This window comes from Sturnus vulgaris, chromosome 9, assembly GCF_052056855.1.
Source record: "Sturnus vulgaris isolate bStuVul1 chromosome 9, bStuVul1.hap1, whole genome shotgun sequence".
Classification (NCBI taxonomy): Eukaryota; Metazoa; Chordata; class Aves; order Passeriformes; family Sturnidae; genus Sturnus; species Sturnus vulgaris.
In genome coordinates this window covers 9985434-10008468 of record NC_142251.1, presented here as the reverse complement: position 1 = coordinate 10008468, position 23035 = coordinate 9985434, and the positions used below count along the sequence as shown (strand labels likewise).

At 53.2% G+C, this 23035-nt stretch overlaps 3 protein-coding genes across 3 annotated transcripts in view; 1 reads left to right on the top strand and 2 right to left on the bottom strand.

The window, feature by feature from the left end:
- Window positions 1-1737: 1737 nt before the first annotated feature.
- HECTD3 (HECT domain E3 ubiquitin protein ligase 3) lies at window positions 1738-11259 on the bottom strand. Its single transcript, XM_014872085.2, has 21 exons — window positions 10824-11259; window positions 10595-10755; window positions 10108-10200; window positions 9794-9929; window positions 9238-9353; window positions 8861-8974; window positions 8411-8493; window positions 7876-8041; window positions 7322-7403; window positions 6229-6411; window positions 5653-5705; window positions 5294-5358; window positions 4767-4870; window positions 4329-4448; window positions 3905-3994; window positions 3365-3571; window positions 2847-2976; window positions 2654-2728; window positions 2381-2462; window positions 2190-2261; window positions 1738-1932 (listed from the first exon to the last, which is right to left on the bottom strand). The coding sequence occupies exons 1-21, from the start codon at window positions 11148-11150 to the stop codon at window positions 1848-1850; spliced, it is 2544 nt and encodes an 847-aa protein (XP_014727571.2). The 5' UTR covers window positions 11151-11259; the 3' UTR covers window positions 1738-1847.
- Window positions 11260-11373: 114 nt separating this feature from the next.
- UROD (uroporphyrinogen decarboxylase) lies at window positions 11374-14916 on the top strand. Its single transcript, XM_014872089.2, has 10 exons — window positions 11374-11469; window positions 12279-12391; window positions 12470-12549; window positions 12726-12788; window positions 12887-13084; window positions 13317-13478; window positions 13763-13900; window positions 14043-14143; window positions 14392-14458; window positions 14647-14916. The coding sequence occupies exons 1-10, from the start codon at window positions 11447-11449 to the stop codon at window positions 14809-14811; spliced, it is 1110 nt and encodes a 369-aa protein (XP_014727575.1). The 5' UTR covers window positions 11374-11446; the 3' UTR covers window positions 14812-14916.
- Window positions 14917-15891: 975 nt separating this feature from the next.
- Window positions 15892-23035, bottom strand: part of ZSWIM5 (zinc finger SWIM-type containing 5) — a 97862-nt gene continuing 90718 nt past the window's right edge. Inside the window, exons 11-14 of the mRNA XM_014872083.2 lie at window positions 21400-21557; window positions 19144-19307; window positions 18748-18829; window positions 15892-18326 (exon numbers count right to left, since the gene is read on the bottom strand). Coding sequence (XP_014727569.2) covers window positions 17464-18326; window positions 18748-18829; window positions 19144-19307; window positions 21400-21557 — 1267 coding nt within the window. The 3' untranslated portion in view covers window positions 15892-17463. The remainder of the gene's footprint in view (window positions 18327-18747; window positions 18830-19143; window positions 19308-21399; window positions 21558-23035) is intronic.

The following is a 23035-nucleotide window of genomic DNA, read 5'->3' as shown; positions in this document are numbered from 1 at the left end:
ATCCCAATGTCAGTCCTTTTTCAGATGGCTCATTTCAAATCTCAGCTTGCTGCTGTCAGGCTTTTTCAACATGCCTGACTGAGGACAAGCCAGCAGATCAAAATCCTTTCACCAGCTTACTCATGCCCATTTAAAATAGACTAGGAAATGACTCAGCCACCAACACAGAAAAGTATCGCACTAGCTCTGCTCCTGTTCCCCTCCACACTGGTAGTTGAAATCAACCACACAGCCACACAGATCAATTCTGAGACAACTCTAGGATTCACAAAAGACCCCCTCCAGCAGACTTCATACCCACCCAACTGAGCATGGAAGGCTCTGCTGCAGGCAAGGCCTGCATAAACAGCTTCCCCATTCACCTTGTGCTCTCTCCACTCACCAGGATGCAGGAGATGGCAGCACATGCTCCTTCCTGGTCCTACATCCCTTTTAGTAAAAACTCTCCTCGGCAGATCTGGGAATACGTGTTTCACAAGAAACTTGTGAAGGGAAGGACTTTGTTTACAACTGGAACTGATTCCTGGATTACAGACTCCTTCAACAAAGGAGAAAAAGCCATGAAACAATAAAGGAGGATAAATCTTAACTCACAGCATCAGCCCTGCTCCAGTGCAGCCCCAATGACTCTGTGACTCGCAGCAGTGGAGGTCCAATAGACCACACAAGAAGAAGGAAGATGGTGCTGGGGGTATAAATGTAGACTAACATCCAGCAGCTACCAGTGCTAGGCAATGACTAGCCTGGCCCAGAGCTGGGAAGATACACAAGTATTTCCAGGAAGCTGTAAAGGTTTCATTGCCCACTCCTCACTCACAGAGCATGTGTCCATCTGCTCAAGGAGCTCCAACTCTTGGTACCCAGTTTCTACACCACCCTAGGGCAAATACTTTTCCTATTCACCTGAAACCTCCATGTCCTTTCCCATGGACAAGAGGGGGCGGGGAGCATACCCTGGTACTGCCATGCCTACTACTGCTTTAACCTCTGCAGTATGGAAGACGAACTTGGCCCTGACAGCAGATCTCCATGAGAACTAGAATAGATTAGTTGTAATACTGGCATTCAGAGGTAAACTGAGGCTCAAAGAGCCTGGGAGAACAGCTGCCAGGCCACTACCATGCTGGATGCAGAACTAAAAGAACAAAAGGGAAGCAGACAGTTCCCACCCACTGTGAGAGAGCAGCTTCCTCAGCAGTCGCTGTACAAGAGGTGCCAGGAATGACAGGAACTCAGATTTCGTGTGATGTAAAAGCATGGGAGTCCCTTTGGAAGCACTCACAGTCCTGCTGTGCAGGTCTGTTATGACACCTGGTGGCCAAAGGCACCTCTGCAGCACCTGCCACCAGCCTGCCCCATTCTTCTTAATCCTAGATGATCTAATTTCCATTGACCTCATGCGAGAGCAGGAACAAGGCAACAGAGTGTAGTCAGGACACACAGAGCATCTTGGCCACCCCATAGTCTCAGCAACAGTTCTCTGTTCTGTGCTGTAAACTGCTGTGCAGCTTTGTCTCCTTACCCCACTTACATTTGTGCAAAGTGCAGCCTGGAAGGAGCGCGCATTGTGGAGCTACAAGAAGATGTAGAGAAGAAACTCATTACAAAAGCCTACCAGCCCTTTCTGAGGCATGAGGGCTCAGCCAGGGTTCCATCGTCACAATCACATTTACAATCCAAGCTAGCTCCCACCCTGCTGAAGACCCAACCCTTAATGTCCACTGCTGGGAGCCAGGCTTCACACCAATATATTTATTATATATACACATCCCGTGGGGACAATGGAATGCTTCCCACTGCATGGTTTTCTTCAACAATTGTCCATGCTGCTTGGTCAGGCTGCAACATCACTCTTCCCACGGACTCATATCTGTATCAATGGCCACGCAGTTATAGGCAGCATAGCGCAACTTCTCTTCACATACCTTGGCTCTAGGGATGGCAAGAAGGAAAAAAAATAAAGATAAGGAGGAGCTGCCATTGCTGCATTTGCCAATTGAAAGGACAAGATGTTTTCTGAAATGGAAGATAATGCTTCACCAGGGGCTCTCAGAGAGAAACTCAGCAGCCACGTGGGACAGACAGGGGATATAAGTACAGCAAAGTGATAGAGCCCAATGCATCAGCACCAAGGTTAAGAAGAGAACCCACACACAGTCCCCCATACACATGGAAGCACCAAAACTTACGTGGCATAGTTGGGCAAGAAGAGAGTGCTGGAACAGGTGGATGACTCTGGCAAAGCATCTGTTGTCTCTGAGCTAGGGAAAAGGTGACAAACTGGTTAGAACCAGCAGGCCAGCAAGGCAATGAGCCCAGACAACCCACCCCTTTGGTGTGGGATCTGTCAGCCTTGCAGTCTACAGAAAAATGGACTTACCCCATCTTGTCTGGGTAGATGTAGATCCGTGCTGGAAGGCGACTTCTGCCAGTGACAAATCTGAGGAAGCGGCTGCGATCCTCTGTGAAGGAAAAGCAAATACATCAGCAAAGCCTAGAGATATGTGAGATGCAGTACAGCTGCTTCCAGGTATCCCCAGCACTAGTGAGCAGTCACTTCAGCCTAGCTGCTCGTTTTCCTTGAGTGGCTTCCCTCCCAGCCAGCAGCCAGGAACTGTCATGGCACAAAATATGGACAGAGCAAATGGCTCACCATTGGTGAAGTTATTGAGTGCTTCCCAGAAGTACTGAACACGGGTATCCTGTGGCTCAAAATCCTCAAACCGGGCTGTCAGAAAGGATACAGAAAATTTGTTTAATAAAGATCTAAGTTCCTTCCTCTTTGGCACAGACAGAAGATAGTCTTATTTTCAGGAAGAGAGTTTTCAGCAAAGCCCTTCACTTACTGAGTCTCTTCAGGGCATCAACTGTGACTTCAGGGTCTCCACAGACTTTTTTTTCCAGCTCCTGCCATGTAAGGAGGTCAAGAACAGCTTGGGGCACCACCTTCAGCAGCCCAGCCTGTATGGCCATGATCTGAAAAGGAGACAAGGGAGGTAAGCAGCACATCTTGCCCATTTCTCTGACTCATGGTTGAGCCTAGGGACTCTACTGGATTCAAGACATGTGACTGCTCAGCACATACTCCAAGGAACCCAAAGAAAAAGGATACAATCCCAGAGAGATGCATCCTCATTCATTCAAAAAGCCCGTGTCAGAGCTGTGAATAAAACCCCCATCATGCATTCTACTAGAAGCCACTTTGCTTCTCAACAACTCCATAGGATCCAGGACCCCACCAAAAAGGTTGGATACCATTGCCCTAATGAGCATAAGAACACTAACCACAGTGCATTTTACCAGAAACAGGCTGGGGGCAGGTCCCTGGGAGCCAATGAGCACCCACAGGGTGGGACAGTGTCACCTGCTCCTTGCTCTCCTCCAGCCGAGCCTTTTGCACCAGGCGGATGAACTCCTTGCGGTCCTCGTAGCGCACAGCGGTGTTGCTGCCATTGGGGATCAGCTCCACCATGCGCTGGTCACTCAGCACTGTCGTGTAGGTCAGCTCATTCCCAAACTTGAACTCAAAGGTGTCTTTATCCATGACTTCCATCACCTCCAGGAGTTTCACCTGTCCAGGCACCAAGTAAGTGCATGTTAGAGAGATGGCCAGAGAGCAGTGATGTGCCCAAGTCCTCATCTTCTCCCTTCTCAGACAAGTGACAGTGACACAACATGGGATATTTCCCTAAAGCTGTTTAGCAGACCTTGGGCCATTGTATCCTGGAAGCAGCAGTCAGCATGGCTGCATCTCAATAACAGCATTTGGTGCATCCTTATAGCTAAAAGTTGCCCTTTGTTGTGTTTACTTGACATATAGGAGGAAGCAAGGAGATGAGGACAGGGACATCAGGAAATCAGCACCTTGCTGAATGCCACAAGGAATAGGATAGGTACAACTCACCAACACGGAGTCCACAGCAGGGAAGTCTTTGCTCCAGCTGACCTCTTCCCCTGTTAGTTGTTTCCATACAAAGCCAGGAAGAGCCAGGACCTGGAGAAGACTTTACTGAGTCTGCATCAAAATGACACCTCCCCAAAGATGAAGATACGACTCAACAATGCAGACACAAGGAGGCTTCCCTACTTCCCCCTCTACATGCACAGCTCACCATAGCTGAATAGAGACAAAACACTATCTCCCAAGCTCTCAGCAGCATCCCCCAAAAATCAGGCTGTGAGTTCTCCAAACTGCTGGGCCCCAAACACCTCTTGTCCCAGTGTGTGACCACAGAGCCTTTCCATGCTCCCGTTAGGCTGCAGGAGACGGCCATCAACTAACTCCCTTTGCAACAAATCTTCTCAGAGGGATGGGGTTGAAAACTTACCAGAAACTCCTTGCCCCTCAGTGCTGCTCCCATGATCTGCCCAATCCACTCATACTTTGGGAAGTCTTTACAGGAGGGGTTGGGGACATACATGTCCCTGGCTTCTCCAGTGCCATTACCCTGTAGGTGTGAGAGGCAAAACTACAAGTCATCATTTCAGCACAGCATGAAACACCACAGACTACTGCTATGCCTCTGGGCACTTCTCAGAGCAGAAGTGGGCTAAAGCCCCCATCCCCCTTGGCAATATTCCCAGTGAGAGGCCGGTATTAAGGCACTTGTCAGCATATTCTAAAGGGAAAAGCTGCAAAGCAAACTACTCAACCCCTCACAAAGAAAAGCTTAAAGTAGGTATGTCCCTGGCATGCAAGGGGACAGGGACAATGCTGCATTGCCAGGCACGGAAGAGTTTGCTCCAAACATCAAGATGCACAGCACCTGGTTGGATGTGCGCACGAAGAAGGGCAGAGGCACGGGGGTGTCTGCTGAGCTGGGGCACAGCTCCTCTGACATGTCTGCTAGGCTGTCCCGAAAACCACCACCTGCAACCCCAAAAGGGCATTTTTAGTGATGTGAACTCCACATGTGCTGATCCTCAGAGTTATGGAGCAAAGATGAAGATTTCTGGTCCAACCTGGCCCTGAGTTGGGCAGAAGGCTCCTGTTAGAGCCTTATGGCACTGGAGGAAAGTAAGACAAGAGAAATAACATCCCTGCCTGGCCTGTGGAGAACAGCCAGAAGGATCATTAGCACTGATAAAGCTACTGTTAGTGACTAATGGAAGTTTGGTCCCCCTCCCAGCAAACAACACTCTTTATCTGGGACATAGCCAGGGGTGGCAGGACAAGGCAACCTACCTTCCCACTCTTCTACATGGGAATTAAAACAAAAGCACCTACAGCAACAGTCACCTCATCAACCCCCCCCACTGCTCCAGAGGAGCTCTGGCCTCCTGTAGCCCCTACCTTGGTCGATGATGCCCTCTGCGATAAATTTGCACTCCCACCACTGGTCATAACGCAACGGCCACCTGTGGAGAACCAGGCATCCCTGAGGTGCTAGGACAGGCACAGCAGGGACATCAAGGGACTAGGTGGAGCAGTCTGAGTTTAGGACAGGACAAGATCTCAATCTCCAGAGACAGCTACATTCTCAATAGGGGGATGACAGCTTGAGGAACGGGCCCTGATCCCATGGCTGAGCTGGCTCCTATCCTAGCAAAACCCTCTCTATAGAGTACAGGACCTGGGCTTCCCAAACACTCTGCTGTGACAGGACAAAGTCCCCAGCACCGCATGGTGCCTTCCCTCCCTGAGACACTTACCTATAATCTAGAGGCTTTTCAAACTTGTCTGAGGGTTTCAGGCCTTCATATACCTGCAACAAGCAGAGACAATCATGGCTGGTATCCCTTCTCCAGGGGAACTGGTGCCACATGAAGACAGATAAATCAAACACATCAAGTCTCACAGCAATTTGGAGTGTTTGTGCACACAAAGAGCCCCAGATCTACTGGAGGTGGGGAGAGAATGAACACAGGAAGATCAGTATTGCTCTAAAATCACAACACAGAACTGTATGCAGCTACTTGACTGTTGTCACACATTCTTTGCTGCCTTTTTAGTGCAATAGGATTGTAACACTCTCCATTAACAACATGCCACAGAGAGCATCCAGGATAGAGTATAGATTTCAACTCAGAGATCCCAAATGCCTCCTAGATGTTATTCCTGGATACGGGACCATCACCACATGTAATTATAGAGCCTGTGAGTCATATGAAGAGGCCTTGAAGGCTTGGTCTATATCCAACTCCAAGCTGTCCCTTCCACCCATCTTAATACAGGTCATTTTGATTTTGGGATGCCCCACTCTCCCCAGAGCAGCAGGTGGACAGTACCTGGGTGAAGACAGCGTTCTTGCAGCTAGGATCCAGGGCAGGGTTGTCTCGGTGCTCCATGGCCAGGCGCCGGTTAATGTAGAGCCTTGGCATGAAGTTGGGCTTGCTGGTCTCCGAGTCCTTCAGACACTGGGTAATGAGAGCTGTGCGCTTCTTGGACAGCAGCAAGAACTGCTTGATGTGCTGCCAACAGGGATGCACAAAACATGTCACCTACTTCCTGCTGAAGCCATCGCACCTCCAGGTTTCTCCCTCTCCCAGGGCCTTCCCACAGAGCCAGATTCACATTGACAGTATTTGCTCCTCCTCGGCCTCTGAAAGATTCTGCATTCTGGCTTAAGGGAGATAACAAACTCAGCCCTCAATCCATCAGCTGTCGTCAGATGCTCACACTCCAGTGTTGCTTAGACTCTCCTTTACCCTCACTCCCACCAGAACACTGGTATTACTATCCCTTTTAGTTGTAATCAAAGCCAGCTCCTCTAAAGAAAGAATCCTTATCAAATGCTTTGGTCTCATGTTGACCTGGCACACGGGACCCAAAGTGCTTTTTGACACTAGGCCTGGAAACACAGAGAATGGGACTATCCTGGTAATGTCCAGGATGGGTATTCTTGGAGAGGATATAAGGAAAACAGACAAATGGAGGGATAAACTCAGCACTATGCAAAGGATGAAAAGCAAAAGCTTATTAAAGCCAGGAAAAATGCTACTGGTAGGAGCCTTGATGTTTGGACAGCCAGCTCAAAGCTGCTGGCAGGAAGCTCAGGAACAGAGCGTCCTGGGCTGAGATCTTGGAGAGGACGTGCATCCAGCTTGCATGCCCAGTACTGTTATGATTCAAGTCCCATTGAGGGTGAAATGTTCTGATTTGAATCCACTTGTTAGCCCACAGCTACATGCTTCTACATCAGCAGTTTAGCAGGAAAATAAATAATATCACCTTTCACAGTGTTAGTGACCTCAGCTCAGAAAGGTATTTCCCTCCAGCTGCTTTAAAGGCAACAAACCCTGGCTGCTCCCTTTGCCAAAGCATGAGCACCATCACCCTGCCAGACTGAGGCCACAACTAAACACAGAGCCAACTGCTCACCTTGAGTTTGCTGAATGTCCCAACAGTGTGATCCCAGGCTGGCACCAAGTGATGCAAGACACTGTCCAGAAGCTTGATGAACCTAAATCCCAAAGAAGGTATTGCAACAAGGAGCGATGAGGATCTGCACAAGTCTATTCCAGACTGCACACTCCTGAACACAAGCAGAAAAATAACTGATCCAAACCAAACCCAGCAGAGTCTTTTACATCATGGAGCCTTTGGTACTAAATTCCCACTCCCTGGGCACTGCAGGCATTTTGCATCCCTAACAAGCGACTCTGCATATACCTGCCCCCGACACTGCACAGATATGTTGTTCTTGTGACATACAAGACACTGTAAATTGAGTTACAGAACTCCTCTGAAAGCATAAGAGAGCCACCCCAGAGAGCCCACTTTGTTCTCAAATGATTGCTATTTTCTCCAGTGTCCAGGACATCTGTCTCAAGAGAAGTGTTGTGATAGTTTTATAGTTTCCAGCCATGCACATGCTGGAGATGGCATCAATCCCTGCAGGCAATGGCACCTGTCTGCTCCCCTCCACACCGTACCTTTGAATGAGCACGGCCCGTCGGTACAGCAGGTCAGGGTCAGTCCCTTCTAGACGAGGGTAACGCACCAAATTGGGCAACTGGAACATGTCAGCACTGAGCCCCAAGTCCCTCTGTCGGGAGGATTTGATTTTGATGCCTCGGATACGAACATCAATCCCATCATCTGCGAAGGAAGACCATGGATGATATGCCAAGATCACAAGAAAGCAAGCCTTAAATAAAGTGTAGGAGGTCTATAAGCAAAAACAGTAGGAATGTACCAGCTCCGGGGCTGGGCACCGAGAGCTTCAAATACTTCTGTGAAGAAGCAGGGCATTTACAGGAGAAAAAGAATTAAATAATTGAAGGCAGAGAAAAACAGGATGAAAGTTGAGAACTTCGAAACTTCAGATCTCCCAGGAGTTTCCCATGGTTCTTTTGAATCTCATCTAAAACAGCCCACAGGGAGAAGAAGTACAAGTCACAGAACAAACTCTTAATGTACAGTATTTTACAGGTGCATTATGGATGTGACCACAACAGCCATTCCTACCTCTACATTCCACAATCCGGATCTCGATGACGGGCAGGTGTGTTGTCATGTCCTCAAGGATGCACACATCCCCAATATAGCTCCTGCAAACACAGCACAGATGAGGACTGAAGGGCTGTTCCCTCATCCATCTTGCCAAAATCTACTCAGACACTTGTAAGGGAAGATGGTTTGCATCTTTTGAAATGGGAGCCCATGGCAAGGACTCAGTTCTTGCTAACAGTAGAGCTGAATGCCTGAACGTGCTGGTGACTCAGGTCCGGGTACCATGATCCTGTTATGTCCCACAATTGGATGAGGAGAGCCTGATGATCATACTGTGCTACTGCAGGCAGAGTGAACCCACATCCCAGAGAGCCTGGCTGGTGCTGCATGACTGCTTAAGGCCAGTGTTCAGTACCTTGGGCCCCAGCAAGAGCCATGACACCCTGTGCACCTCCACCCACTCACTCATCAATGCCGACATCGTTCAGTTTCTTCAGATTGTCCCCTTCGCCCCCGTACACAGCGACCCGCTTGGGCATGAAGTTCTCATCAGTGGTATCCACTGTCAGCAGCAGCTTCCTGCAAAGGGAAGCAGGAAATTAAGGAGAAGGCAACTGCATTTGAGCACCTATTGCTACTCCCTCTCATCCCTTGGTCATGTTACTAACAAGTTGGGATTCCCAGGTACCTGTGACAATGCTAAAACCCCTTCAAACCCAGAGCCAGAGTAAGGGGTGAGGGGCAGGGATCATGAGCAAATTTGGGTCATGACACTCACGCAGAGAGGGAGTGGCAAAGCTTGCCCCAATCACTAGCCAGCATGTAGAGCAGAGATGACTCACTTGACAATGGTGCCTTTCTTCATGTTGAGCCGCACCCAGTGCTGGCCCTGGGACCCATCACTCTCCCAGTATGTGTCAGCATGGCTGTCGGTCAGGCATGACACATTGAAGTCCTCCTGGAAGAAGGCAAGTGAATGAAACAAAATCAGATGGGTGTAGGATTAACTTATCTTTAGTGGTTACTTTCATAATGAATCTTAGTGTCAGATGGCATCACATTGGCCTGCTCCCTTTGCTGGGCTGTGGGTAGACACCATGAGTACAGAGCACACAAGACACTGGGGTTGACCCTCCAAGGTGCTCTGGGGTCACACACACAGCACAGTGTATCAAATCCTCCCTAAAATCAGATTTGCAGCTAATATTAGCACTGGCTTCTCAAACCACTGTCCTGCCAGGGGCTGCATTACACAACATGCTGCATGATACCCCCCAGGCTTTTCTACCACATCCTCAAACTGAATCCAGTCCAGGCCAGAGCAGCACAGCAAGCACTATCCATGCCTCCCAGCCCCATGGCACAGCGGGGCTGACGTAGCCTTGACCCTTAACCCACCGTGTAGGACGAGACATCGATGCTGTCCACGTACTGCTTAACACTGCCCAAGTTTTCATCCTCCTTCCCAATGTGGTCATACAGGAAATGCACCAGGTCTTCATCACATTCGTAAGTCCATGTTGGGGGCACAAACCTAGCAGGGAAAAGGGATTACTGGGTCAGGAGAGCAAGAGGCAGCCAGGCTAATGGGTCAAAAAAGGAAGGTCCACATCCTGCTTGTCTTGCCCCCTCTCTCCCAAGTCTGCAGGATACAGCTGTCTGGGCAGTCAAAAGAAAGCTTGTCCCCCACCGTAGCAGAACCCAGTTCATACCGAAGCTTCTCTACTGCAGCTTCATCCTGCTCCATGGGCCTGGGCTTTGCTCCGAGGCGCAGGGAATATGTCAAATCCACCACCTGTTCCCATCTGAAACAACACAGAGAAGTGGAGTAAGAACATCGTAGGAGGAACAAGAAGTTGGTGATTGAGAAGTAGCTGTAAGGAGAAGATTTGGGTTTAAAGACCCATCGTGCTCCATCCTCCATCACCTCCAGCATCATCTGCTGCCCTTTCCCTTCCAACTATGTCTACTCCTTCTACATCCCGCTTGGCATGTGACAAGCACAGTGCCCGAGCCAAACTCGGTTCACTCCACATCCAGCATCCCTCTTGCCTCACTTCCATGAAACCTGTCAAAGCAGGTCGGGGGTTCCCCAGCCCAAGGCAGGAGGGGCTGTGGGGCAGCATCCCAAGCCCGCACAGAGGTGAGCACCTTCGCCCTCCGGGGACCCAGCAGCAAGCACACCGCGGCGGCCCGCACCTGATGACAGGTTTGTAATCCACCCCGAAGAGCTGCTGCTGCCGCTGGATCCGCTCCGTGGACTCCACGGGCACCAGCCGGTCCCCGCCGTCGGCATGTTTGCACACCAGAACCCATCCCTCCTCGAGATCGCAGCCGCTCCGGTACTCCTCCAGCTGCTCCTGTGGGGATAGCCGGCGGTCAGGAGATGCCAGGCCGGGCCCTTCGCGGGCCGCCGCACCCACGTTACCTTGCTGAGCTTGACCCAGAGCCCGGCGCCGTTGCAGTACTCCTCGCCGGTGGCGCGCAGGCAGCCGCCCTTCCGCACCTCGATCGTGGCCCGAGCCGCTCGCTTGCCGCCCCGCGCCGGCCCCGGGCTGTCCCACACGCTGAGCAGGCTGCGGGCGGCGGCGGCCGCGGCGGCCGAGGGGTCCTTGCAGATCTTGTACTGCACCTCCCGCGGCACGTAGCAGAGCGCGGGGGGCAGCGCCTGGGCGCGGCGGAAGCACTCGCTGCACTGCAGCAGGAACCGCAGCCGACCCAGCACCTGGTGCGGTGCCTCCCCGTCCGACTTCATCGCGCTCCGAGCACCGACTCCGCGCCGCTCCGGTTTACGGCGAACCCCACCCGCCGACAGGCAAGATGGCGACGCCCGGTGGGGCAGACGTAGAGCAAGATGGCGGCGCCCGTGTCACGTACAGAGGAGCAAGGAGGGGGCATGATGGCAGCGTACGGAGGGGCGGGAAGGCGGGCAGGGGGGCGGGGCAAGATGGCGGCGTGAGGCGAGACGGGATGGGGGCGGGACGGGGGCGGGACGGGGCGGACCGCCCCGCGTCGGGAGGCAACAGAGAGGCCGGGGAGCGGCGCAGGAGGATGGAGGGTGGTGAGCGGCTCCTGTAAGTAACCGGGACCGGGCAGGCCTGCGTCCCTTCCTGGTGTAGTAACGGGGCCATGTTCCGGCGCCTGTACGGGGGACACCGGTGTGGCTCTGGGAACGGTGATCTGGCACTGTGGGAGCGCTAGGCATAGTGCTTTCGTGCTGAGATCCTGTACTGGGGACACTGGTGTGGTACTGGGAACACCGCCGAGGCACTCGAGTGGCCCTGGGATTATGGTGCTGGCACACCAGTCCAGTACTGGGTCACTGGAGAGGCTCTGGATCGGGAGGGAGGGGGTGATCCTGCACTGGGAAGGATCATCTGGGCTACTAGTGTGATAGTTAAGTTACTGGTCCCAAATGGAGGTTTTGGGGACTTTGTTCCCAAAGGCTCCGCGATTGCGGGCTCCCCCTCCCCGGCGCAGGCCGGACTCCTGCAGCCCCAAGCGGGAAGGTTGGGGACGGGGAGGCTGAGGACGCGTGGCCTGGCACAGACCGGGGGGAATGCAAGACTGCCCGCCCCGCGCCTCCTTCGTCCCAAATCTCTCCAGGCGGGAGCAACTGGTGGCCCTGATAACTTAATCTCGCGGACCTGGGTAGCGCATCGCCTCTCCCCCGGGGAGGCCCGCGGTCTTCAGCAGGAAGAAGTCCTGCCTGGGCTGTGATGAGGAGAGTTTATCACATTTGTCATAGCTGGGCGCAAGGCTCTTCTGTCAGGGAGTCGGGAGGAGCCGCTTACTCTGGCACCCTCTGCCCCAGTCGTGGGGGCCTGGCAGGGCACCCAGACCCCTCGTGGGTGACAGTCTGTACCTGCTCTTTGCTCCGCAGCCCCAAAGGCTTCCCCAAGCTGAAGAACGACACGTTCCTGCGGGCGGCGCGCGGGGAGGACACGGAGTACACCCCGGTGTGGTGCATGCGGCAGGCGGGGCGGTACCTGCCAGGTGAGCGGTGGAGGTGTGCGGGGTGTAGCGAGGGGGCCTCAGCAAGCACCCAGTAACATTTGTGGTGGTTCCTTGTAGAGTTTCGGGAGACACGGGCATCACAGGATTTCTTTGCCACTTGCCAGACCCCCAAACTGTGCTGTGAGCTGACACTGCAGGTGAGCATCACTCAGGGGTCTGTGTGTCCCCTCTCCCTGCCCAGATGGGGATGGGGAGAAACCTTGGTTCTCAGTAAATTGTGCAGGCCTTCAGGACTCCGTTGCCTCATGTGCTTGACCGAATCCTCCATGGGAAGGGAGTTGCACTCACTAACATTGCCTCTTCCTCTGTGCAGCCACTAAGACGATTCCCCCTGGATGCTGCCATCATCTTCTCTGACATCTTGGTGGTGCCCCAGGTGAGAGCCGTAGCCAATGCCATGCGGGACAGCAGCTGGTAACAGGGCAGAGTTCAGGGCTGTCTCATTTCTGCTTTTCCATTCTCCCCTGTCCCCAGGCGCTGGGCATGGAGGTTGTCATGGTCCCTGGGAAAGGACCCATATTCACAGAGCCCCTGAAGGAAGTGGAAGATCTGCTGAAACTGCGACAGAAGGTGGATGTCACCGCAGAATTAGGTTATGTGTTCCAGGCCATCACACTGACACGACACAGCCTGGAGGGCAAGGTGCCCCTCATCGGCTTCTCGGGAGCACCAGTAAGTGACGTGGCTCCTCTGTGTGGGTTTCCCTGATGGGCTGCTCTGCTCTCTTGGAGTGAGACCAGTTATGGCACTCCCAGATGTGCTATATGGGTGCATAAGGGGGGCATTCAATGCAGGAGCTGCTGTGCCCCAGGCTCTGGGATGCTCACAGTTCCTACCTTCAGCACTGCAAGTGGGACTTTGTGTCTTCTTTCATCTCCATCACTCTCTTCACTCCTCCCCACAGTGGACGCTCATGTCCTACATGATTGAAGGTGGTGGCTCTACTACAATGGCCAAGGCCAAGAGCTGGCTCTATCGTCACCCTGAGGCAAGCCACAGGCTGCTACGCCTGCTGGCCGACGTCATCATTGACTACCTGGTGGGGCAGGTGGCTGCTGGAGCACAGGTGTGTCCAGAGGTATTGGGGACAGGGCCAAGAAGGAAGGCAGGGACTGGGGACAGGGAGCAGAGAGGGTCCAGCATCTGGAAGGAGGAGGAGAGACTGCAGTGCTGCTCTCCTAGTCCCATGGGAAAGTGGTTGAGTAGCCATCCCTGGAGGTATTTGATAGACAAGTAGATGGGGCACTTGGGGACATGCTTGACTGGTGGATTTGGCAGTGCTGGGTTAATGGTCAGACTCAATAATCTTAAAGGTGTTTTCCAGCTTAAAGGATTCTTTGACCCTGACAGGCGCTCCAGCTGTTTGAGTCCCATGCAGGGCACCTGGGCCCAGAGCTGTTTCAGGACTTTGCTCTACCTTACATCCGAGACATTGCCCAGACTGTCAAGAGCAAGCTGAAGGAGGAGGCACTGCCCCTGGTGCCCATGGTGAGTCAGGGCTGCCTGGATTGACCCTGACATCTGGGGGCTGCTGGAGAGGGGTGCATCCCCTGGTACCTGCTTCCCTCAATCCAGCCTGTGGAGAAGGGTCTGACTCACAGCAGTTGCTGCCCATCTCCTCCCTCCCTAGATCATCTTTGCCAAAGATGCACACTACGCCCTGCGTGACCTGGCCCACGCTGGTTATGAGGTTGTTGGTCTCGACTGGACCATCCGGCCCCAGGAAGCTCGGTAAGAGTCTGACACAGTGCTCAGGTGTCTGGGCAGGATCCCAGACAGGTACTCTGACCTCCTCCTCTGCCCTGAGTCATCCCAGGCCTGGACATTGCTGCTCCAAAGGTGGGGATGGTTGGGCCACCATGCTACAGCTTCTAAAGGCTGAGGGGTCCTGGGTGTCCTGTGGTGGGGGCTGCAGGCACCTGGCTGCCCTCAGCCTCTATACCACATGCTGCAACTCACCTGCTTCCTCCCTGCTGCAGTGCACAGATAGGAAAAGATGTCACCCTGCAAGGGAACCTGGATCCATGTGCTCTCTATGCACCCAAGGTGAGCCATGGCCATTGCCAACAACTAGGGCTAGTTATAGCCTGTTACAAAGGCCTTCTGCCTCAGCTTCCCCACCTGCAGCACTGGGTCATATCCCAGCAGTCCCCTAGGCTAGCTGGGGGGACTGGTAGGGGTGAAATACCCTGGGCTTGATCAGTCTGACACATGGTTTCCTACCATACCTATAGGAGAAGATTGGCGAGCTGGTGAAGAAGATGTTGGAGAGTTTTGGGACCCAACGCTATATTGCCAACCTGGGCCACGGCCTCTACCCTGACATGAACCCTGAACATGTGGGTGCCTTTGTGGAAGCCGTGCATGCTCATTCCCGTCATATCAACAAGCACAGCTGACCCTGGGGTCTTGGGGACAGGACTCTGGTTTGGGCACAGTCACCTGTTTTGTCACAGGGTTCACTCTATGCTGGGCTGCAGCATTAAACAAGGACCTTCTCTGCAGCAGCCGTGTGGCTCTGGCTGGGGAGGATGGGGAACTGGACGGCCCTGAAAGAGATGGGAAGTCATGGCAGGCTGCTAGAGGAGCATGTGTGGTGAGGGGGAGCCCGTGAGCCCCATCCTGCAGGTCAAAATGGGGAAACAGGGATGACAGCAAATTGTGGAGGATGCCTCTCCCTGCCAGGCTGGAGTGTCCATGCTTGCAACAGAGGATGTGAGCCCAAGGCACAAGAGCCATCTCCTCAAGATGGATGTGCTCAGCCCTGCTAGGGAAGGTGGGCTGCCTGAGGCTGGTAGGGTCATAGCCCAGCACTGGCAGAGGCTCAGCATCAGCTGTTCCACAGTCCTGTTCAGGTTGGAATGGGCAGTGTATCTTCAACTCGGGGTAGTCTCAAGGGGCTGGGAAACCCAGCAGGACTCACCTGGGAGACAGCTGGCAAAGTGGCAGGAGAACCTCTGACACAGCACCACCAGCACCCTGCCACACAGGCTAGGATGGCAGCAGAGGCAGCATGGCCCTCCTCCTCCAGCTCCCAAAGGCTCTTTAGGACCATCCCCCTGGTCCTAGAGTGCCCCATGCATACCTCCCCCTCTCCCCTCATCCTCAGGGCTAAGCTTGCCTGGGGCTCAGCAAACCCTGCAAAAAGCAGCCCAGGAACCCTGAGTTACAACTCCTTGCTACCTCATCCCACACTGCAGCACACTCACTGTGGTCCAAGTTGGTGGCAGGATGGATCAGGATATGGGCAGAAATGCTGCTGTAGCTGGCATGGACAGGGCAGTGTCTCCAGCGCAGTCAAGGACCTAACACTGTACATGGCAGGGAATTGCACCCAGAAACAGCTGGGGTGCCTTGTCCCTGCTCTGTCCACCTCCCTGGGGCACAGGAGCTGGCTACCACAGGGTGCTGCAACACTGCTCTGCACAAGTGGGGTGAGCCCCCCTGACTTCAGAGAAAGGCAGGAGAGACACAGGCAGTAACGTTCATCCCTTTTATTATTAAACATCAGATGAAGAGGTCGCACACACACATACACGCACGCACGCAAAAAAAAAAAAAAAAAAAAAAAAAAAAGGGAAGGAAAAAAAGAGAGAAACAGACTGGTTGAAGACTGCTATTTCGGTGGCGACACAGACCGAGTACAATTGGGTTCCTGGCCAGAGCGCGGACACAAGTCACTTGCCAAAAAATTAAACCAGACAGCAGATAACTAGCGCACGTTCTTCTAACTACAAGTCACCCTCCAGACCGGCCCTGGCCTCCCAGCCCTCCCAACCTGCTGGCAAAGAAACAAAAATTGAAGAGCCGCTAGCCCGGGGCTGGAATGTGCCCTGAGCGCGGGGCGAGCCGGGAAGGGCCGAGCGCTGGCTGCACCACGGAGCTGGGAACGGTGCGGGAAGGCGACGCGGCTGCCCCTCCCTCCCCCGGAGCCGGCAGCCCTGGTGCCCGCCCAGGCACTCGCACCGTGCACCCGCCCTGCGATGGGCTGAGTCCGCCAGCATCTGCGTGTGTCCGAGCAAGCATCGTCCCCAGTTGCTTCCGTCGCTGTCGTCCAGCGCTGGGCTGCTGCTCCTCCGTCCATCTGTCCATCCGTCCCAGGGCTGTGAGTCGAGCAGATGTTCGCCTCCCCCCCACACCCTTCTTGCTGCTGACGATGCCATGGGAACCTGAGAAATGTTCGCGTGCCTCCTCCTCTTTTTGTCTGTGGTTTTGTGTGGGTTTTTTAAATAATAGTTATAATAATAATAACAATAATAATAATAATAGCAATAATAAAAATAATCGCCCCAGCCCACAACAATTTCAAGTATCCCCCAAATAAAAGACAGAATTATAAATAATTATAACTTTACAATTTAATAATTGACACATATACTATAGTATTTACAGTATCATAAATGCTTTTTTTTGTGTTACTTTTAGTAAGCAATCCCTGAGAACAGTTACTTTTACTTGTTTTTATTGAAGTATCTTCACAAATAGAGGAGTTTGCATGTCTCGGGCGGGCAGGAGAAGCGCTCTGCAAAGCCATCGCTTTTGGTGACGCATGAGGTTCTAGTGTCGCAGGTTTCTTTGCTCGCTTTTTTTTCCTTTTTTTTTTTTTTTTTTTGTTTTTGTTTTGTTTTTGTTTTGTTAAATTTCCCACATAATTTTAAAGACTCTTCACTTTGCAACCTTCGTATCCCTCCAGCGACCACGTCCTTTAGGAAAGAGGTATTAGTTTCCAGGTTAGCTTTTGGTATTGGCAAGGGAGGGCAGGGGGCTGGGTAAACTATCCTTTTTCCCCGTGGTTGCCTTTTGGTTTGTGCCCAAGGAATCTCTGGATCCTCTCAGTGTGTGAAATCGTTAAATCCAAGAAAGAGTAACACTAAAAAGAAAAAAAAAAAAAAAAAAGAAAGAAACAAAACAAATAAAAAAAACCCAGAAGACCAGAACAGAGCAGCCTCTACCAATGGGGGGGAAGCTGATCTCCACTTTCCTTCCTTCTTCTCTCCCAAGTCACCATGCTGCGGCCAGACCCTGCCAGTGACCATGGCAGGAGCCGGGGCTCACCCAAACCGTTCTCGCACCAGCAGCATCAGTTTTTTCTTGCCTTTGTAGATTTGTTTAAGATTGTCAATGAATTGGGCAAACTGTATGTGCCCATCCTGCGCCAGGAGGAAGGTCTCCCTGGCCTTGCTGAGGAACTCGATGAACTCCCCATAGTGCCGTGGGCTGATGTGGGTGAGCCGGGAATGGGTGGTGTTGATGTAGGCGCTTATCGTCGCGTCCAGCAGCTGCCGCAGGGGGGCTTTGTCAGTGGACATCAGCTTCCCCGAGTTCCTGCGCCCAGGGATGCCAGCCAGCCCCGGCGCTGTCATGGTGCAGCGGCGAAGGATGTCCGAGAGCACTGTGGCACAGTGCACACTCTTCACCACCAGTGGGATGATGGCTGCCAGCTCGTTTTTGCCCAGAGAGTGGCTCAAGGCGCAGGCCCAGAGCACATCATTGATGGCCGGGTGAGTGTCCTGGTTGTAAGCCAGGTTGAGATGTGTCATGGCCAGTGAGGCCAGTTTGAAGGCTCGGAGTGGGTAGCCCCGGTGTTCCATGTAGCGGGCGATGGTGAAGAGCTGGGTGTAGGTCATGCCGGTGGAGGCAGCGTCAATGACGATCTGGTAGGCGGTCTCGAAGGCAATGTGATCCTTCTCACAGAGGGTCAGGGCGGACAGGGCGCAGTTCTGGGGGTCCTTCATGGCGCACTGCAGGGCCAGGGTACGGGCACAGCTGGCCAGCTCTTCCCGCTGTGGGTAGTCCAGGCTCAGGCGCAGGATGGTGTTGTGGGACATCACTGTGGCTGCCACAATGCTGGTGGCTTCCGTGGGAGTGAACAGTGAGTACCAGCTCTGCAGGATGCTCACCAGGGCCCTCACTCCTGCAAGAAAACACTGAGGTCACAGCACGGCTCTGGAACCTGACTCAGTTCATGGGGCTCCTCTGAGACCCAGAGACAGGGCAAAACCAGCCCACAGCAATGCTGTGCTGCTGCCTCTGCCCTAAGAAGGACAGGGCACAGGGGGACAGGCAGAGGCCAACCCACACTGCAATGCTGCAGGGCACAGAGACCACCACTGGCTTGGGCCAGGTACAGGACACCCATCCCAGTCCCACAACTGGCCACTGCTGCAGTCCCAACCCTGTCAGCTGGTGCTCTGAGGTGAATTCAGTTACCCAGGAAGAAATGAGAGACTCAGGAGAACTCAGATGCTCAGAGCTAGTCATGCCCCTAAGATGTCCATACACAGCCCTGCTCCCACTGCATGCAGGCCAGACCCTCCAACGCACACAGAACTCACCCACTTCGGTAGCACACGTCACCAGCCACCTCACCATCTCCCGCCGCCGCCAGTTGAGGGTGGACAGGGTCATACGCATCACCTGTGAGGCAAACTTGGGGTGACTGGCTGCCCTGCAGGGCTCCAGTGAGGCCACCCAACAGAAATCCCTCTGTGTTCCCCAGAAATCCCTCTGGTTCAACTGGCTACCAACTACCTAGCATTGCCTCACTGCCATCCAAACCACAGTGAGCACAGGGGCTTCCCAGGGCTGAGGTCCCCTGCTCAGTACCATGCAGGGATCAATTTACTCCATCCACAGGGAGCACCATGCTTGGTGGAAGACCATGACCAGCATGGCTGCCACAGCAGAAGTGGGGCAGAAGGGCCACCAGCATCCCCAGCATCATTCCGTACCTGAAGCCCCAGTTCCAGCGCCACATTGAGCAGTGTCGTGTCAGAGTTGCTGTCAGCTGGCGTGGCAATCTTAAATGCATCCTGAGCCAGCTTGAAGATCAAGGAGGAGGAGTGGATGTTTTTCTGGATGGCCTCCAGCACCGTGCGGAGGCGCAGCATGTCCCCTGGGAGCAAGAATGAACGGTAAGATGGCTCAGGAATGCCCCCAGTTTGCCCTGGAGCCTCATCTCTTGCCTGCGCCACGTGATGAACAGTCCCTTCACCACGGCCAGCCCCTCTGGACACACAGCAATCCTGGATCAGGCCCTGCAGTCCAACAGTCCAAAATGGAGCACCCTCCCCAGGAAGTGACACATCCTACAGCAAGTGTCCTCACTCAAGTTCATCCTCTCACAGAGAGGACAAACAAACCTGATTGATCCCAGACACGTCCTGTCTTTAGCAGACTTCTCCAGGCACCTGGATGTTCCACCCTGGCCTCAAGTTTGACAGCTGTACAGCAGCTTCTTCCCAGAAAAGGAGGGGCTTGGGGAGATGCCTAGTATTGAACGGCTGCAGAAACATCACTCTTCATCCAGGAACATTAGGAAGAAGAGGAAAAGCTGTTTGCTGCACACACACTGTCTTGCCCAGCAAGACCCCTCTTGCAAGGCTGGGCTTACCCAGACTTGCTGCACCTTGGTCCTCGATGTGCCAGGTCAGGCACACAGCACTCAATTGAGACAGGCTGACCTATCCCCAAAGAAGGAGGTTCATGGCACAATACCCAACGGTGCTGTGGGTCTCCTGCTACAGGAGATTGTGAGTGCTAGGATATGTAATGGCACCAGGAGATGGGCAGGATCTTGGAAGAGGGACACATCAAGGCATATCAGTATCATGACCCTGCACCTAGCTTGGGAAATCCTCCTATCAATCCCTGTGGGGCACAGTGTGGTGAGTGAGACCTTTGGGCTGTGCACAGACCAGAGCTGCCAACATGCCACATGAGGTTCCAGCTTTATTTCTACTCCTAGTCATAGACTGAGCAGATGAACCTCATGCAAAGACAACCAAATCATGCATAGCAGTGTGAAAAACCCAGTGCTGCACCTGGACACACAGAGACATCTCGGGTGACTCATAGCTAAAGATATCACCTGCCACCCACCACAGCCACTTGCATTGCCACCAAAATCCAAGCCTCCCTAAAATGGCTTGTGGGGGCATGGGCAAGAGAGGCTGCAGGATCACACTGGGATATGCTGCAGCAGAGGAGCACTTGAGGAAGGGGACAGTGGTAAAAATAAATGCAATCCAACAGCCCTACATCCCTGGCATAAAAACCCAATCCCATTAGGCACTGGAAGAGAGAAAAAGAGCTAAAGGATAAGCCAAGTACCAGCTCTTCATCTGGGCACTGCAAACTGGGCAGAACACCATCAGCCCTGGTAAAGCAGTCTAGAGGAGGAGGCTCGAAGGAGAGAAGAGGCTGCCAAAGCAGTGAGGCTGGAGCTTTCTGACAGCTCATTTCCCTTCCCTCTAGCTGCCTGTCAGGCTGGCAATACCAGGGCATCAGAGGGCAGTGATAACTTCTTGGCTCACTGACCCTCATGGGACACAAGACTCTTGCCATCCTGCTGAGGTTGGTTTCTGGTCAGGGGATGTTTAATGAAAAGCCTGTGCTCGCCTTCATTATAGTGCCTGGGCAGGAACTGGAGAGGCCCAAGAGACCCGTGAGGTGTTTCACAAGTCCTTTGCAGCTGGGACCAAAGTGGACTTGTGGTTTGGTGCACAGGGAGATCTTCTCCCTCCCACAGCCTATGCAGGATCTTTACCACAGGGCAGAAGAGACAAAGCAGAGATGAAAGGATAAACAGCTTCAACTTAAACCATGGCATGACCTCATGACATGCCTGGCAGGGATTGCTGGCCTGGGTACTAGCTGTGCTGCAGAGAAGACATGGTCCTACATCACCTGGGGCAATACCCAGGACCTGCAGCAGTGTGGCTGCAAGGCCTGCCTGTGCCTCATTGGACATTCCCATCCTGCCTTGCTGGACCACGAATCCTCTGGGACAAGAATCCCAGAAACCCCAGATTCTCAAAGCCAGCTCATCATGCCCTGCCCACAGCAGGTTGCCAGTGGGGTACCCAGCCAGTCTCTGCCAGTGCCAGCAGAAGCAAGAGCTCCTTCCTTTCTTCAGGAAAAACTCTTCAATACTCTTGTGCACCATCATCCCATCAACCCTACCCCAGAACTACCCTGCCACCAACCTTTGGCTGCTGTGAGCATGGTGGAGGCCAGCTCACACTGCTGTGACTCCAGGTGCCCCAGAGTGAACCAGCGTGGGTACCTGCTGGGGACCACTGAGACCAGGTGGTGAGGGTGAGTCACGTCGCCGGATGGTGCCGTGGTCTCCAGGACAGGCAACCTGAAGGGCAAGCAGGAGGAGGCAACATCAGACCTCAGCCCAGCCCCAGCTTCACCTCCTCTCCCTGTGGTGCTGCCAAGGCGAGGCAGGGGCTGCCTGCAGGCTGCTGCCTGCAGCAATGCCTTTGAACACATCCTGCTGCTGTGCACGTGTGGGGCTCCCAAGGCTGCATGCTCAACACATGGGCACAGGGATCAATCTGAGACTGACTTGAAAGGGGGGAGAAAGATCCGTGGAGTGATTTATAAACTTGTAAGGAAAAGCACAGACCTCAGAGAAAGAAAAAAGGAAGAAAAAAAGTAAAATCCCTCCTCCCCTCCCGCTCCTTTCATGTCAAAGCACCCGGCAGAACTCCTGACTGTATCATCTGGTTTTTCTTAAAACGCTTGGTTATGATCAGAAGCAGCAGCACATTTCCCCAGGGCCTCTGCAGCCAGGTTAGGTTGCCTGTTTTTGTGAGCACATCCAAAAGCCTGGAAAACCTGGGGTAAGAAGCAAGCCTAAAGAAGGAGAGTAGGAGTCTCAAGTCACCAGCCATGACAAATCCTAAACCCCTGGCGTCGCTAACTTGACAGAAACTGCACCCTGGACATCCAAGTGTCTCTGCTATCCTCACTGGCAGGCTTGAGATAACTACAGGGCAGCAGAAGCCAAACCTTTCCAGCCCCGGACACAGATACCTCAACACAGGGAGTCCTAGCTGGGAGCAGGGAATGGGTACAGATGGCATCTCTGAGGCCCTCGGTCCTGTTCAATGGCCAGAGGTCTCAGGTCTGCAGACCACAGAGGCCTTTGGCTGTTTATTAAACCTGGTTCTCCGCTTGAGCGGCTCTTCCCAGGATAGGGGGATTTCAATTTTTCCCACAGTGTTGGGGAGAGATGACCCATTTCTGTGTGGAAATGCTGCAAAAAAGGTGATGCTCTAGAGGGGCCAGCACTTTTAATGGTGGTAGAGAGAGAGAGAGCACTGGAATGCTCTGGAGTTGACAGTCCTCCAAACATTGACTTGTTTAGGAAATTCCAGCTTTTCCAAGACCCATCCAGTCCCAGCTTTATTGTCAAAACAATGCAATACACAGGCTGATGTCTGAAGTGTATCATGGATTGGGGAAGGAGATAGGGCATCTCTCTCCCAGTCTCAGGGACAGAGATGGGTTTTAACGGAGAACAGAGTGTAACTGTGTTCTCCACTTGGCTCTGTGACACCCTGGAGCCCAGGGCAAACCATCCACCCATCTGTGCCAGGATAACAGCCCTTCTTGCAGGCAGGGAGGGCTGCAGGGTGCCTGAGGCCTCGCAGACAGAAGGCAGATGACAGCTCTGTGTGTGCCTGGGACCAGCTCTGGCACAGGATGACTGTCACAGGGACAGGCAGGTGGTGGTCCAGCCTGGAGCGAGGGGCTAGGTGGAGGGATGGGCCAGCAGACATTACTGGACCCATGAAAATCCATATGGATGGAGTTTATAAACGAGGAATC

Bases quoted from the DNA above. Each gene is read 5' to 3' on its own strand.
- HECTD3 (XM_014872085.2), bottom strand. From the start codon at position 11,150: ATGAAGTCGGACGGGGAGGCACCGCACCAGGTGCTGGGTCGGCTGCGG. The intron at 10,201-10,594 runs GTGCGGGCCGCC...GTGTTGTTTCAG, and splicing joins GATTACAAACCTGTCATCAG to ATGGGAACAGGTGGTGGATT. The intron at 8,494-8,860 runs GTGAGTGGGTGG...CTGTGTTTGCAG, and splicing joins AACGATGTCGGCATTGATGA to GAGCTATATTGGGGATGTGT.
- UROD (XM_014872089.2), top strand. From the start codon at position 11,447: ATGGAGGGTGGTGAGCGGCTCCT. The intron at 13,479-13,762 runs GTGTGTCCAGAG...TGACCCTGACAG, and splicing joins AGGTGGCTGCTGGAGCACAG to GCGCTCCAGCTGTTTGAGTC. The intron at 14,459-14,646 runs GTGAGCCATGGC...CCATACCTATAG, and splicing joins GTGCTCTCTATGCACCCAAG to GAGAAGATTGGCGAGCTGGT.